We start from the raw sequence: 14,877 nt of genomic DNA on the forward strand, positions 1-14,877 counted from the left end.
GCCAGGAACTGCACCACTATTGCTGAGCCTTTCTTGGGCTAAGGGGCAGCTTCACGGTCCCTTGAGATCCTTTCCACACCAGCTCTTGGACGTACCTGAGTGACTGCTGTTGGGAGCTGTGGTTAGTTACTGTATGATTAATAATTTCTTCATCAGTAATGCTTGCCATGAGTGTGCCATTCCGCTTCCTTTCACCCAAAAACCCGAAGATTTATTGAACATTTCTGGGTTTTCTGCCTGATTTAGTCTGACAACTAAAACTTCCATTCAGCTGGCAAAATGGTACTGATTGCTGCAAGCTTTCCAAGTACCCACAGCTGTACCTGGCTACCATCCCTCCCCACCTCAGCTACTGTTCCTGCCACGGCAATAGTTCCCTGGTAGCTCATCCTGTCCCTGGAACCAGTTCAAATTCCTCCACGGAAGCTTAGAAGCTCTCTTCCAAGACAGTTCAGAATCAAAATGTCTGATAGTTAATGACACAGAGTGAAAAAGCTATTGAAGATTATTTTTAAAAGGGAAGAAGGATTAAAAATCAGGCCATGTTAAAAAAAAAGAAAAGAGAGAGAGAAAATTACTGCTTAGTTTTTATATTTTCTTGCAAAAGTAATCTTATGGAATTTTTTTGGCTGAATATATGTACAGGGAAAAGGTGTTCTGCATTGAAGAGCTCATAATCACATACTAAATAATGTTCTATGTGTAAAAACATTTGCAAAAGAAAAAGATATCAGTGGAGTCCGTCTTAATTCAGTTGCTTGTTAATTTTATCTCTTTTTTTTGTTTATTAGCTGAAACTGCAGGACCACAGTAATTTGTTCTATTAGTAGTATAATTTCTACTTGTGGTATGCTTCATTTTATGTCTGGAAACATACATCAGTGAGTAATTCAATCATTAACTGTGTAATTCCTTCTTTAATAAGGAAGAGGCTCATAATCTTAATCTAATAAGAGAAAAGAGAACTGAAGGAAAATTTGCCACAACAGAAGTTGATACTAGAGGATGTTATCTGGGGCACTGGCAACAAGATCACAACCACTCATCAGGAAATCAGTTTCTTCAAATATTTTAATCTTCACGTGTGCAGTGCACTTGAAAGCAGCTGTGAGTCCTCTGTCTCCCATTAAATGAATTTGGTTTTTCAGCTATAGCTGAAATTTAGGTATGGAGAGTTGTAAATTTGGAAACTGAGATTTATGAGGAGTTGAGCATAGACTTAGTTCTGCTTTTCTGTGCCAGTGCATCTTTGGACATTTGTCCTTCAGTTTTCTGCCTCAGGGGCGTGCTTTATGTATACACAGCCCATCTTGCTCCCAGACATCACCTCTGAAGTTACTTCAGTTCTGTGTCCTGTCCCTGAGAACTGCTAGTTCCAAATTACTCAGAGGGATACTAACTAATGCCTTATACCATAAATGAATCATTTTGTTTTCATTGTCTATTCCATTGTAATGCCCTTGAATGACAACTGGGACTACTAACTGCTGTAAATGCTGATTTAAAATTTGCTGTATTTTACCAGTTTGGATGCTTTGACTTTGTCTACTGTGAGAAAAGAGAAAAAGTAACGTGAATTTATTTTTTCTACATTTCATACTTCAGACATGTACTGTCTTGTGGCGAAGAGTTCCTAAATATTCAGTAGCATCAGCCCCTACACAGCAACCCAGCAAACAAAATTATATTGTCTGTCTGCTGCTGATGGAAACAATTTCCTTTTTCATAAGCCAATAATCCCAAAGGCAAAAGAAAGCCTTATTAAAGTAAAACCAGAAAAACTGAGTAGTAAATCAGCAGGCTGTGGTCTTCCCTCAGCAGATGGGGAAGTCACTGCCCTCATCCCACCTTGGTTGAGTCCCACGCATGGTTCCTTGCCCAGACTCTGGGGATGACATCCCTGCAGCTATCGGAGCATGCAGTCCCCCAGGTCCCTGCCATCCCAGAGGCAGCTGGGGGAGGGGATGAGCTGAGCTCAAGAGCATTAGTCAGACCATCCCGTGTCTTTGCAGTGTCTCTTCAGACATTACTTGCCCTGTTTCAAATGCCTCACCTCATAAGTGCTGGTCCTGTCTCTGCTGATCTTCACCTCAGGACACCGTATCAGCACTTCACCAGTGTTTGTATCTTTCCTGAAACCCCTGGTGATGGGAGGAAGATTGCATTTCTCTACCTGAAATATAGGAAAGTGTTTTATTCTTTATTCTGTTGGGCACTTAAAAAGCCAAACCACCATCCATCTGCCAGAAAAGATCAAAACCCAAACACTTCATGACACACACTCGTTGCAATTCTCTGTCCCCTCCTAATCCTGGTTCTGGTTAAAATTCTATCATCCAGCTGTCAAAAGGCCAATACCTAGACATATCTTGATATCGAGCCAAGGATTTGATTGCCCTTGCCAATAAAAATGCACTTGTTCAAGCCAGGGCCAAAGAACAGTTTAGAGTGGACCCGCCACAGAGAATTGCAGTGTCTGCCCAGCTAAGGGCAGTGACCACAGAGGCATGAGAGCAACAGGAGCTTTGTCTCTCCTCTCTCATTGACTGCTGCATCCAAACCTTCGTTGTAATAAAAATGTATGAAATCGTTCCACATGCTTGGTGGTCATACAGCATGCATGATCATCCAGACTGGCTGCCAGAAGAAGCCTCACAATCACAATTTTCCCCTGCAGTAGCTCTTTATCTGACCTAGGTGAAGATCAAATCCATATAGCTGCATTTAGTGATAATAAGTCAGCCTCATAAAAAGGTTCTCAGCACTTAAAAACTCTTGATGACTTGCTTCAGAAATTAATTGTCCTCAGGATTAACAATGTATGCCTAGCTTCTACTCTAAATTTCACTAACTTCAGATTCTTACTACTACTTTTAGACCTGTTTCAAATAGGCTGAAGAGCTGTTCATTGTGAATTTTCTGTGCTATCTCCCCTCCTGTAGACATAGCCATTTTCATATGCCATAATTAAGTTAGTTCTTTGTTTGGGAGGCCTGCAGACATGCTGCAGGGAAAATGTATTGAGCATGGAGAAGCTGCAGTATTTTTCATCCCCAGGAAACAGCTTCAAAGGCTGCTATAGCTAAGCTTTTAATGGCATGATTGCCGAACCTTTCAAGCCTTCATGACTCATTGTAGAGAAGTATCTTGGTTTCGAAAGCTTCCCTGGAGTTCATTCTCCCTTTTAATGCAAAAGAACTCTTTCTGGTGACCTTATTTTATTTTTATCAAGGATAAGTTCAAAGATAGAGGCTAAAGAATGATCAGTGGATAGGAGATGATAGACCAAAGCCAAAAGATTATTATGGTTATTTGCTTAAGAAAAAGGCCCAATTCTTGCTGCATTTGATGCTTCCTTGTTCAACACTTGCCCACCCAGGTCTCACAGTGTGCTCTGTTCATGGACACCAATCAGGTCACAGGTTTTACAGCATCTGCTATGACCAGAGTCACACAGAACCATAGGAAGATTAGGCAACCCACCTTAGGTATGTGGCAGAGAATCAGGCATCTGTGTCACCAGGGTGCCTGGATGACTTTGCCAAGGTTGTGATATGTCCCAGTGTGTTGTTGAGTGGGGACAGCTTCAGGGGCATATTGAGGGCTTGGCTTGACAAAGCAGAACCATCATGGCAATGAGGGGTCCTGGTGCATAGCTGGAATCACTTTTCAAATCTTTCTCTTACAGTTCTGAGAGATGGGCTCTCCATAATACTTCAGTTATGAAGGAAGAAGGGAAGCTGAATTGGTTTTTTGCAATGGAGAAGACAGAGGGAGAAGCACCAGCACTGTGGCTCCCACCTTGTTGCTTATCTCCCTGCCAACATGTGTCCCAAATCCTCTCTGTGCTGTATTAAGGAAAGCAAAAGCTTTGACATCTGCTTTCTTACATCGTCTTTTCCAATTTTGCACCCCATAACCCCCTGGTGAAAAGAGGAACAATGACTTCATATAGCTGCTGCTTGATTCTTTTGCTGTTTACCTGGAGCACTGCTGCCTATGGGCCAAACCAACGGGCACAGAAGAAGGGAGACATTATTCTTGGAGGATTGTTCCCCATTCATTTTGGAGTGGCTGCTAAAGACCAGGATCTAAAATCAAGGCCAGAATCAGTGGAGTGTATAAGGTAAGCTGGTAAAAGGGAAAATAAAATGTTTTGGTGGGAAAGTCTTCACATTTCTTGACTTTAAGTTGTGTAAATATGGTCTGTAATCTGATGCTTGCAATTAGAAAGTATGATGTAAATAATGGAAAGAACAAGTGTATATGTTAAACAGTAACATAAATACTATTTGGACACTAAAAGAGGGCAATCTTTGTACTACCTGAAGCTGCCAAAACATTAATATACTGATCTATCTGGCCATTCACAGGGAACATTTGAATAGCATCTGAAAATTAGCTTCCCTAGCAGAACAGAAAATTACCAATAGTGCCCTTTAGTTCATTTGATTAAAGTAATGCATGGCCAAATAGTTTAGAAATCAATTTTTTATCCAGTTCTGCCTGTCATCTTTTAAGACTTTACAAACTGTTAAGTTGCCTGAACAAGCGAATTGGTGAAAGTGATATAGGTCAGAGCTTTTGAAAAATCCCTGTGAATGACACATAGAAGTCTCTTTATGACTTTGTAAAAGTCCCAAACTTGAGCCCAGGCCTTCCTCACCCAGAGCTCTTCTCTTTTGTGTAAACAACACATCTATGTTTTGTCTCCAGTGTTTGGGAGTTAACCTTGGATTGAGAAATGCAGATGAAAACAATTTCTCTTATTATTGAAGTGTCGGCATTTTTGTGACGAATTTTTAACATTACAAGCCTGCACATAATACACAGAACAAGTGGAAAGTGTGACAGAAACTGATTGCAACTGGAACATGATATAAACAAAATATAAGAAATTCATGTGGATTTCTGTCATGATAATGCATGAGAAAACACTTCATTGTTATGGGACTTCTTCTGTTACCATGTGTGAAGAACTGTGTACCTGGAATTATTTGGACCACTCGTCCTAGGCTGGGGATCTGGCACAGTTTTGTTGCAGCTGGCAATGAGGGATGGCGGAGAGCATTCCTGTTACACTCACAGATTTCAGGTGTGGTTTCCCACTGAAAACCTGAACAAGGCTTGTCCATCTAGGCTATGAGATCATCCCCAGACCCTGTCATAGGGAGCACACACAGGTGTCAATAAGCAGAGATTATTTTGGCTTCTTCTGTGCGTGCACAGGAAAGTCGTGAACTAAGCGTAGGGGCAATGTCTACTTCATGGAGCAAGAATCTCTGACAGCTTTTCAGCATTGTTTTTCTCTCTCAAATGCATTATTTTAAAAGTGGAATGCTGGAAAGCAATGGATGTTTTCAGCTCTATTTTCTTCTTCTCCTGCTCCAGCTGGCAGGCAGGACAATGCAGATATTTGCAAACTAAACAGCTTTCATTTCTGTCGGCTCTGGGTCAGCCTCAGTGGCTGTCTTGACATGGTCACATTATTGGAAGAGATGGCTGGAAAATGTTCTGCCACAAGTACTACAAGTGTGTGGTTGCCAAAAGGCATGTTAATGAGGTAGCACTGCCAACAGCAGGCAAATCCTGAAAAGCCAGACTAGCTCTTCTAAGGACACAATGGGAGATCCTTCTGGGTGGCGTTCAATCTGCTAAAAGGTATCCTCCAGCTGAAATTTGCCTGGATAAAATCCCTGTTCTTCTTACCCTTGTAAGTAGGTGATGAAGGCAGAAGATGTAGGTACAAAAGAGAAAAAAAGATGTCTGCAGGGGCAGGCATTTGTGGCACATATCCTTCAGGGAGTTGGGTAAATTGAGAGTTGATAGTATAATGCAGTTGGAGAAAGAATGAAGGTCAGAGATCTAGCTACAGAGGTAGTAGAAAATACTAAAGAACAAGGGGATGATTGGACCAGAAATAACTGGAAGTTGCTTCATTGCACACATATTTACCAGAAAATGTCCATTTGCAGGAAATGTTTAATTCAAAAGAGGTTGGATTGAGAAGACTTTTTGAGATTGGTCATCAGGTTTTAATGACAGAGGGAATAAATACATGGGAATGTTTGTGCGTATTCCTTGTTATTGTTACACGTAAAATTGAGAGCAGATATTTTTTTCTGAAAGGATTTTCTATTTTAAGCAGTATTGAAGTCAGAAAACTCCTCTGCTCGAGTTGTACAGAAATCTCTCAACATAACCATGGTAGTCATTTTTTGGTTTGGACCCTGTGATCAGGCATTAGCCTGTGGCAGGGTTGTGCATGCTGACTCTAGGAGTTCAACATGTTCTTCAAGTTTTTTGCTAAAATTTTACATTATCACATGTGAGTTTCCTAGGTTCCAGGCAACTGACTGGTCTGGAATTATCAAACTTATATTTCTGGGGGCAGAAAAAAAAATAGGTTCTAGTTTCTTTACAAAGTAATTCTCCCCAATCTTGTAGTGTCAAAAACTTCTGTAGGGTGGCAAATCCACAGATTAGCAAATTAAATAGAAATCCACAGGGAAACACAAATGTGACTGTACATGGTCAAACCAAAGGTGCTAAATCTGTAGCACCTTTACCTGCCCATACCCTTACCCGCCCCTGTTGCCCTTCTCTGAGCCTTCTCCAGCACTGGTGTATCTTTTCAAAGCTGAGGCTAATGAGTTTTATACCTACCCCCTTTTCAGATGGCTGCCTACAGTTTTTAATCTCTTTATTATGTAGAAAAATGTGTCTCATATCACATAAGAAAATTAGACCCAGGCCAGTCTGGAATAATGAGCATCCTCTCTCTCTCCTCATGCTCTCCTGCAGCAGCAAGTCAGCAGACCACATGAAAAGCTCCATGACAAGAGCTAAGGGTCCCACTGAAACCCTGTGGGTGGTCTATTTTAGAGTTCAGAAGCAAACAATTTAAGATAATGTGGTTTTTCTCTATTTTGAGGACTGTTCAAGCTGATCAGTGCTGCTCAGGGCCATACCTATGCTCCCAGACTGGGCTTCCCAATGGATAGGACAGCTGGGGCTTCTCAAAAAGGAGAGGACAGTTTTCTCTCCACTTTCTCAGTTTTTATGTTCTTCATGCTTTTATGGTTCAGCACCTTTCTCTCCAGCTCAGCAAACATACTGGCCTGAACCTACTGGGCATATCTGGCACATGATTATTTAGAAACTATGTACATAACTCAGCAATGAGAGGAAAAAGGAACAGTAACAATCGGTTCCCCAATCTTTTTGTGCTGTTGCTACTGAAAATGCATCCTTGTGCTCTAAACACTGAATTGTAGAGTCCAAAGTGAAAAGGGACCCATGACTGTGCCACATTAAATGTCAGATAGGAATACACGAAGAGCAGTTTTGTTTCCTGTTTGTTGTTTCAGCAAACAAGGATCCTGCGTTTGATATAAATATACCTCCTGTTTTTGTATGCTTCAGGTGCTGCAGCAACTTTCCTTATAACGTTTGCTGATGCATATCTGATGTGTGCAGGGGATGCAGAGACTGAGCACAGCACAAGCAAGCCCTGATCCCCATTCCATTCCCTGTCAGCACCCCCACAGGCCTCTTCATAACCTGATTTTTCTGCCCCTTCTTGATTTCAGGGAGATTAGCAGCTTTCTTGTATTCTGATCCTCAGTCTAGCCAAGGTCCCACACTGTGACACAAAGCTTTCAAGCTGTGAAACTGTGGTGAGACATTATCCCCATGTCATAGTGCAAGACTTCACAGAGCACAGCTCCAGGACTCTTTAGCCCACTGAGCTTCTCTGTCCATCTGAGAGAACAGAATTTTAATTCTAGCCCTTACATATGTGTTTGCTAATCCCATTGCAGACCTGAATGTACAACAAGATATTTTGAATTTCTCTTCCCTAAGTTGTAATTATATCATTTTCTCTCTCTTCCATTCACCTTCTGAATTGTAATTTTTTAATTTTTTTTTTCGTTGTTCTGCATAATTCCCCTCACCCACAGTCCTTGATTATAAGAGTGGTAAGCGACTCATTATACCTATGACTGCAGGAATCCAACAAATGACTGAAGGTCTCCCCCTTGCATAGCTTAGAAGTAACAGTGGTAGTAGCAGCAATAACATGCAATTAATGTACTGGAAATCTAGAGAGGACAGAGAAATTAGTATGTGCATGCAACCACTAGAGAAAGAGGAGTGCTGGCATGATTGAAAGGTATATGCAGGCTTTGCCACCATTTCTGAGTATAAGCACCTGTCAGATATGAGGGGTATGTGAAAGCTTTATTCAGAGGTTTCACATCACTTTTTCCTTTTTTTGCTTCATATTCCATTGCTTAGTACCTTGCAAGTGTGATAAATGAAGGTCATGAATACACATGAGGCTGTGAATTATTTCTTTATGGAGACTAGCAAGGATCAGAACCAATTTCTCTGCTGGATCCAGACAGTAAGAGCTGTTCAAACCAAACCACACAAACAAACAGGGGATGGAGCTATGGGGAGCTTAAACCATGCAGACAGCTTGTGCCCCTTCATTTGCATAACCTTGCTTTGAAATGTTGGCTGGGACATTTAAGCCATCCTGAGCACCGTTTGACAGACATGCTTAGTTTTTAGCAAACTGGTCTGCTGCACCGCTGTCCTCTGCAGAAGTGACAGTTGCAGTGAGGTATTGTTTCCAATTTCCCTCTCCCAGTTTGTGCTCCTCCTTGGGAATGGAAAGATCAGTGGGTTGAATACTCTGCGAGGTGGGAGAACAAGTATCAGAAGGGAAATTTAAGGAAGGAGTGTAAAGAAAAATCCCCCTCTACACCTGTGGGCTCTGAATTATTTACATTAAACTCTCATTTAGAGCTTAATGGCCACTTTTCATAGCACCACATATCACAAAATGCAAGACTATATGAACACACCTGTAAAGTAATATGGCAGAAAATGAGCTTTTGAGTTTGCTTCTTTTCCATTAAGAAAATACCAGTGGCTATTTAAATATTCTGAAAATCTAATGAAAGCTTGCTTCTGATAATAAATACTGTACAATTTCTTCCTGGAAATTACCAGTCAAATTGCTGCATGGTTGCCAGAGCATTCCAGTGACTGATCACATTAATCACAGCAGCAGCAGCAGCACGGCACAGGAGTGAGCTGCATCAGTGGGACCCACTGCCAGGTTCAAAGGCAGCTCTTAGCAATCCCTCATGTACACACCAAGCCAAGAGGAACCTATCTGCAGCCCCTTGCTGGGATCTTACAGCACAGCGGGAGAGAAACTGTCCACAAAATATCCATTGACAGAAATTGGAAGGATCTTGCTTTATTTAGAGTGGTTGGCAGCACTGCCTTTGTCTGGCCATATCTGTGTCACAGAACCACACAATGCTGTGTCAGATGACCAAATGACAGCTTGTCTGAAGATCTATCAGGCTGCAGAGAAGACAGAATGAGGAGTGCTGTCTTCATCCCATCTGATCCTCTCCTCCTGAGCTGCTGATGCTGCTGTCAGCAGAGGTGCAAGTGAAGAGAACAGCAGGTCTCTTGCCTAAGTTAAAGATAAATTATTGAAAGTATTTCAAAGATTTTGGATTCTGGCTCCCAGAAAACATCCTCTACTCTCCTTTCCCTCCAAAATAAAATCATTCCAAATGCAAGTACCTGAACTAGAGGTCTTATACTGCAAATATACACTAATCAGGAGCATATGTCAAAAAGGAAAACAAAAGCAACTGTGTATCATGGGCTTGGCCTGCATTTACTGAACTAAATGCCAAATATTTCTTTGAAGTGAAGGGTAAGATGATCCAGTTCACTGTTTTTGAAGATACCATCTGAAGATACCACCTTGTGGCATTTTAAAATAATAAAGCCAAATTCCTTCCAAGCAGGCAAACTAATTTTCTGTCATATTTCGCCTGTATAATTTAAAGTCAGCAGGCTTAATTTGCTTTTACATATACTCAAATGTGTGAAGCTTTTCCCAGTAGTACAGTGCTATCTTTGAACTTCCCAGGTTCTCAGTAGCCTTCCCTTTAAATACAGAAAATGTGATTAGATTTTTCTCTTTTATATGAGGAGCCTGAATATGGCTCCTTGATTCAAATCCTATTCATATTAAAAATATCTGTAAACATGTGCAGCTTTTTAAAAAGTGTTACAAAACTCTTCCTTGTTTCCATTTATCCCAGTGTGCATTACTGACCATGTGAAGCAACATGGTGTGCCCAACACATCTTTTCCTGTACACAGCACTCACTGACTCGATCCCTCTGAGCCTTGCCCTTTTATTTCAGAGCTCTCTCGTTGCATCTCATTCCTTAATGGTTTGGAACTACAGCAAAAATTATTCTAAATGACCAAATTATTTCTATCAGTAACCCACATGCCCGTGCATTAGTTCTAAAGACTAATCTTAATAAAGATAACTGTCCCTTTGGTAATAAGTTATAACTAAGGACTCAAACTTTTTGACCTGAAGAGATCTGTAACTGAAATTATGCTGTTTGGGCTTTGAGGTATAACCTCAAAGCTGAACCTCATGTGGAATTTGGCCAAAGATGTCTGGAGAGGTGAAGTCAAGTTGAATAAATAAAGTTTTTAAGACTTAAAGATAAACCTTAGATGTGATATCATTAGAAATTCTGACCCCAGATGAATCAGATAAAACTCCTGAAATGGAAGTAATGTGGCTTTGTTCATTCAGCTTTGAAAATCAGGCATAGCTAACATCAACTTTGGAAGCAATTAATTTAATCCATCCATTAAAAATGTTTAGGTCATCTATCTCAGAGATTGAAAGGTTGTGATTTCATGAAGATTATCTTTAGAAATCTTCACCTTAATAATGGAAACATTTCTCTAAGCATTTCAAAACGTAACTGATGTGAAACCTACAATTTACCATTTCATATAGAATCGGTTCTTGGCCAGGCTATTTCCCCAGGCTTTTCTAGTTCTGGGGCCCATCACTTTTCCCAGTGTATCTCAAGCATAACAGCACTGACACTTTCCTGTTTTCACCTGCAACTCAGCATAAAACTGCAAACTAGCTGGTATCCTGACTCACAGTGCATTCCAAGGAAGGACAGGATTCAGCTGATGGAAGATTCTGCCATTCCAGCTGCATCGCCCTCAAACACGACAGCCTCACAGGCACAGAGCTCATTGCCAGGGCAACTTTATAGGGAAAACACAGTAAAACTTCAGAATAGTACGTTTCAAAGGTACTTTCTTGCTGCTGCTTTCCACGAACTTTCTCTCCTTTGTGGATAAACAATCATTGTCTTCAGCTGCTTCCACTGCCAGGCTACTGATGCCACAAACAGGGACTCCCAGCTCCGGCAGGACAGTTGCCACCAATCTGCAGCTCCATGCACAGGTGCAAGATAGAAAATTCAGCTTTTCCATCTTATAGAAAAGCAGATGATTCAAAAACCAGTTTCAGTTTCACATAGCAGCCCTGAGGGCATCTTCTGAGTTCTTGTCTAAAGCAAATTTTGTGAGAGAACCATAATAATGAGAAAAGTTACTCCTTGAGTGAAGGCACTGAAGTATCTAATTAAAAAGTTATCCGTTTGCACTAGGACTTATATTTATAGCATGTCTCTGATCTCTGGTATGAACAGTCTGACTGCACTCTCCCCTCACAAACTGAGGGGTGTCATGTGAGGCTGAATTTCCCTGAGCAGAGCTCCCGGCACCTCTGCATCCAGCAGCATGCCAGTGCTGTGGCTCAGCCTGCTCTGCCTGCCCATAGCCAGGAGGAGCTGACACACTCCGGGAGTATCCCAAGCCTAAGTCCCAGGCAGCATCAGCACAGGCTTAGCAGACAGTGCCATCTGCATTCAGAAACATGTCAGAGGAGCCTGGAAGCAAACCTGGTAGGTGTAGCTTTCAGTCAGAGGATCACAACATCCATTTCCTCAGGGATCATGAGATCAGGTTTAGGGTCCTGAGCACAAGGGACAGGCCAGAGTCATCACTCCAGACATGCTGTCTTTTAACTTTCCCAGGTTTTAGAGGACTTAGAAAAGTTTACCTCTGCAGTGAGTGCCCAAACTGAAAAGTTGAGAGCCAGAACTAAACCTTGTAGCAAAACCACCCCTCTTCTATAGTAGAGACAAAAGCAAAACTTTCCAAATTTACTAGGGTGCAAGAAATTGCGTAAGTTGCTTTTGCCTTTTGTATCTGGAATTTTTCACTCTGTCTTTGCCTCATTCCTAGTCTCCTCTGCTCTGTTTTCCTCCTTCTCACTCTATTTTGTTTTTATTTTTGCTCCCCCAGGTATAATTTCCGAGGCTTCCGCTGGCTCCAGGCTATGATCTTTGCCATAGAAGAAATAAACAGTAGCCCAACTCTCCTGCCCAACATGACCCTGGGATATAGGATATTTGACACTTGCAATACAGTCTCAAAAGCCCTGGAGGCCACACTGAGTTTTGTGGCCCAAAACAAGATAGACTCCTTGAACCTGGATGAATTCTGTAACTGCTCAGAACATATCCCTTCCACCATTGCAGTCGTGGGAGCAACTGGCTCTGGCATCTCCACTGCTGTGGCCAATCTGCTGGGACTCTTTTACATACCTCAGGTACGCTTCCACCTCAATTTTTAGGTTACAGAAATGGCTCTGCAGAGACTAAGCAAAGGTTGCTTAACCTTTGCCATTTCCAATAGAATTTATAGGAGAGAAACAATAAATGGGGGGTTGGAGGGGGGTGGGTGTCATTGTTATGATAGAAATGTGTCTTGCTAGCACTTTGCAGTCCCCAAATGTCAAGGTTACTGAGCAGCCATAACAACATCTGGCCAACAGCAGCCTAGCCTACGAGGACTGGAGTCCTCTAGAGTGTGAATACAGCAGTAACTGTGAGCATTCTGACTCTGCTGGAGCCAGTGCCAGCATCCATGGCCCCATCTTTTTAAGAGGTTTGTTGATCTGCCAAGACCTTAAGTGAAGGACAAGGCTCGCTTAATTTTGTTGCTCTTGATTTTACTTTTTCTACACTGAAGTCAGCTTTGGAAAAAGTGCTTGGCCTTATCCATTTAAGTGTTACCTTGTATAGCCTAACACTTCCAATCCCTCTTCCAAAATTAATAGAGGTGCCAGAGCTCACAAGAGCCCTTATAACAAGATTGTGTCAGAATGTGCTCTCAGTCTGTCCTGAGAAATGTATCTTTGCTTCAGCCAGGGCTCCTATTCCCATCCTCACCACGAATTAAGAAGAAAGGATTCTTGATTGCCCTGTGCACAGTAATATATCTTCTCTGTTGAGTCTTATCAGTCTGACTCCTTTCAGGAGTCTGAAAAGCTGGACATTTGGTCTCTGAGCAGGGCAAGAATGGTTTAAGCTGTGCTATCTGGGTACTGCCCAGAGTGGCTCTGGGAGCTGGCACGTAATAAACACCCTGATGACATCTTATGGGGCATTGTTGATTTACACATCACATTACCAGGTGAACAGGGGCAGCCAAGAAGGGTTGGTGAGTTCAACTGAACGTAAGAGATGTTTGCAGTTCTCAGACTTTCTCTTTAAACAGAGAATGGTATTTGTCCTATGAGGCAGCAGCCTTATCTAGAGGCTGCAGAAAAGGGTAGATGTCAGGAGGTTCAGTTCTGGAACGAAGTCTCAGCCAGGTGGTTGAAGCATGACAACTGAAAGCAGGCTTTTAGACTGGCAGATGTTGGGTAGAATTGTCACAGCCATTTATAGCAAGGCCATTAGCATTATTAGGCCCTGCATTTCAGTAGGAGTTGGAGGTGTATTTTACAATTAATGTACGGCTCATTACTCATTCTGCTGACGTAGACACTGAAAATGTTACAACTTCTGTTTCTCAATACCTCAGGTCAGGGTCCCCCTGCAGCACATGAGGCAGTGGGATGCATTGCCTCTACTCGTGGAAAAAGGCTGATAGGTGAGAGTAGCACTGGGCAAGAGCCTGTCCAGGGGACAGTACAGCTCTGTGAAAGGAGGGCTTACTCCTGTGGCCCTTGAAACTGCCTTCTTTCTTCTTGGAGAAGTATTAAATGACAGAGTTTAGCGAGAAGACAAGGTTTTCTGTAAATTTCCACTTTATACAAAATGAACTGTTTATAGAAGACTTTTTCAAATGAGAGTTTACTCCTGTGGCCCTTGAAACTGCACTGTGAGACCTTCTTTTCTTTCTTCTTGCAGAAGTATTAAATGACAGAGTTTAGTGAGAAGACAAGGTTTTCTGTAAATTTCCACTTTATACAAAATGAACTGTTTATAGAAGACTTTTTCAAATGAGAGTCAGTCCTAAAGAATTCAGATACCAATCTCAAAATGTGTTTTAGAAGTTCTCCAGATCTTTAAACTGTTATTATCTGGGGTTTAATGTTTTCTTCCTACTTGAAGATAATTCAAATTATATCTTAAGAGCATGTGGCACTTGTTCTGATTAGGAAAATAAAATATTTCATTATAGTTTCAGAAAAGGAAATAAAATCCAGCTTTAACCATAAAACATGGTGGCTTATGAAGCATGGACTGGCTTCTTTGCTGATTCTGGCCAGCAATCAGGAAACACTGCTAAAGTAGCATTACCATAACACACTGCTGATATACAGTACATTTTTCTCATGTCAGCTGACACGGATTGTATATAAAAGGCAAAAGGAGCCTGTTTAAGAATGGGGATGGATGTCAAAGGCAAGGACAGAAAGACAGAGTAGCTTTGGAATGGCAATACCATCCTGCTGTCTCATGTCTGGTTCAGGATAGAGAAAACCTGTGTTTTGTCTTAATTCAGTGCATTTCCCTCATTTATCTAGATGGCACATTCTTTTTATTTCTGGATTTGACAGAAATCTTTGCCATTCCTCCAATCTAGAGTCCATTTCTCTCTCCCTCAGACCCTTGACCTTGCAGGTGGGCAGAAGCTGGCTTCAGCCTC

General features: G+C 41.7%; 1 protein-coding gene across 2 annotated transcripts in view; it reads left to right on the plus strand.

The window, feature by feature from the left end:
* CASR (calcium sensing receptor) overlaps nucleotides 1-14,877 on the plus strand; it is a 74,388-nt gene that overhangs the window by 28,520 nt on the left and 30,991 nt on the right. For both annotated transcript variants that reach the window (XM_039718186.1, XM_039718185.1), the window contains 2 exons: nucleotides 3,689-4,126; nucleotides 12,241-12,547. In XM_039718186.1, coding sequence (XP_039574120.1) covers nucleotides 3,942-4,126; nucleotides 12,241-12,547 — 492 coding nt within the window. In that variant the 5' untranslated portion in view covers nucleotides 3,689-3,941. The remainder of the gene's footprint in view (nucleotides 1-3,688; nucleotides 4,127-12,240; nucleotides 12,548-14,877) is intronic.

This window comes from Passer montanus, unplaced genomic scaffold, assembly GCF_014805655.1.
Source record: "Passer montanus isolate IOZ18808 unplaced genomic scaffold, ASM1480565v1 scaffold39, whole genome shotgun sequence".
Taxonomy (NCBI): domain Eukaryota; kingdom Metazoa; phylum Chordata; class Aves; order Passeriformes; family Passeridae; genus Passer; species Passer montanus.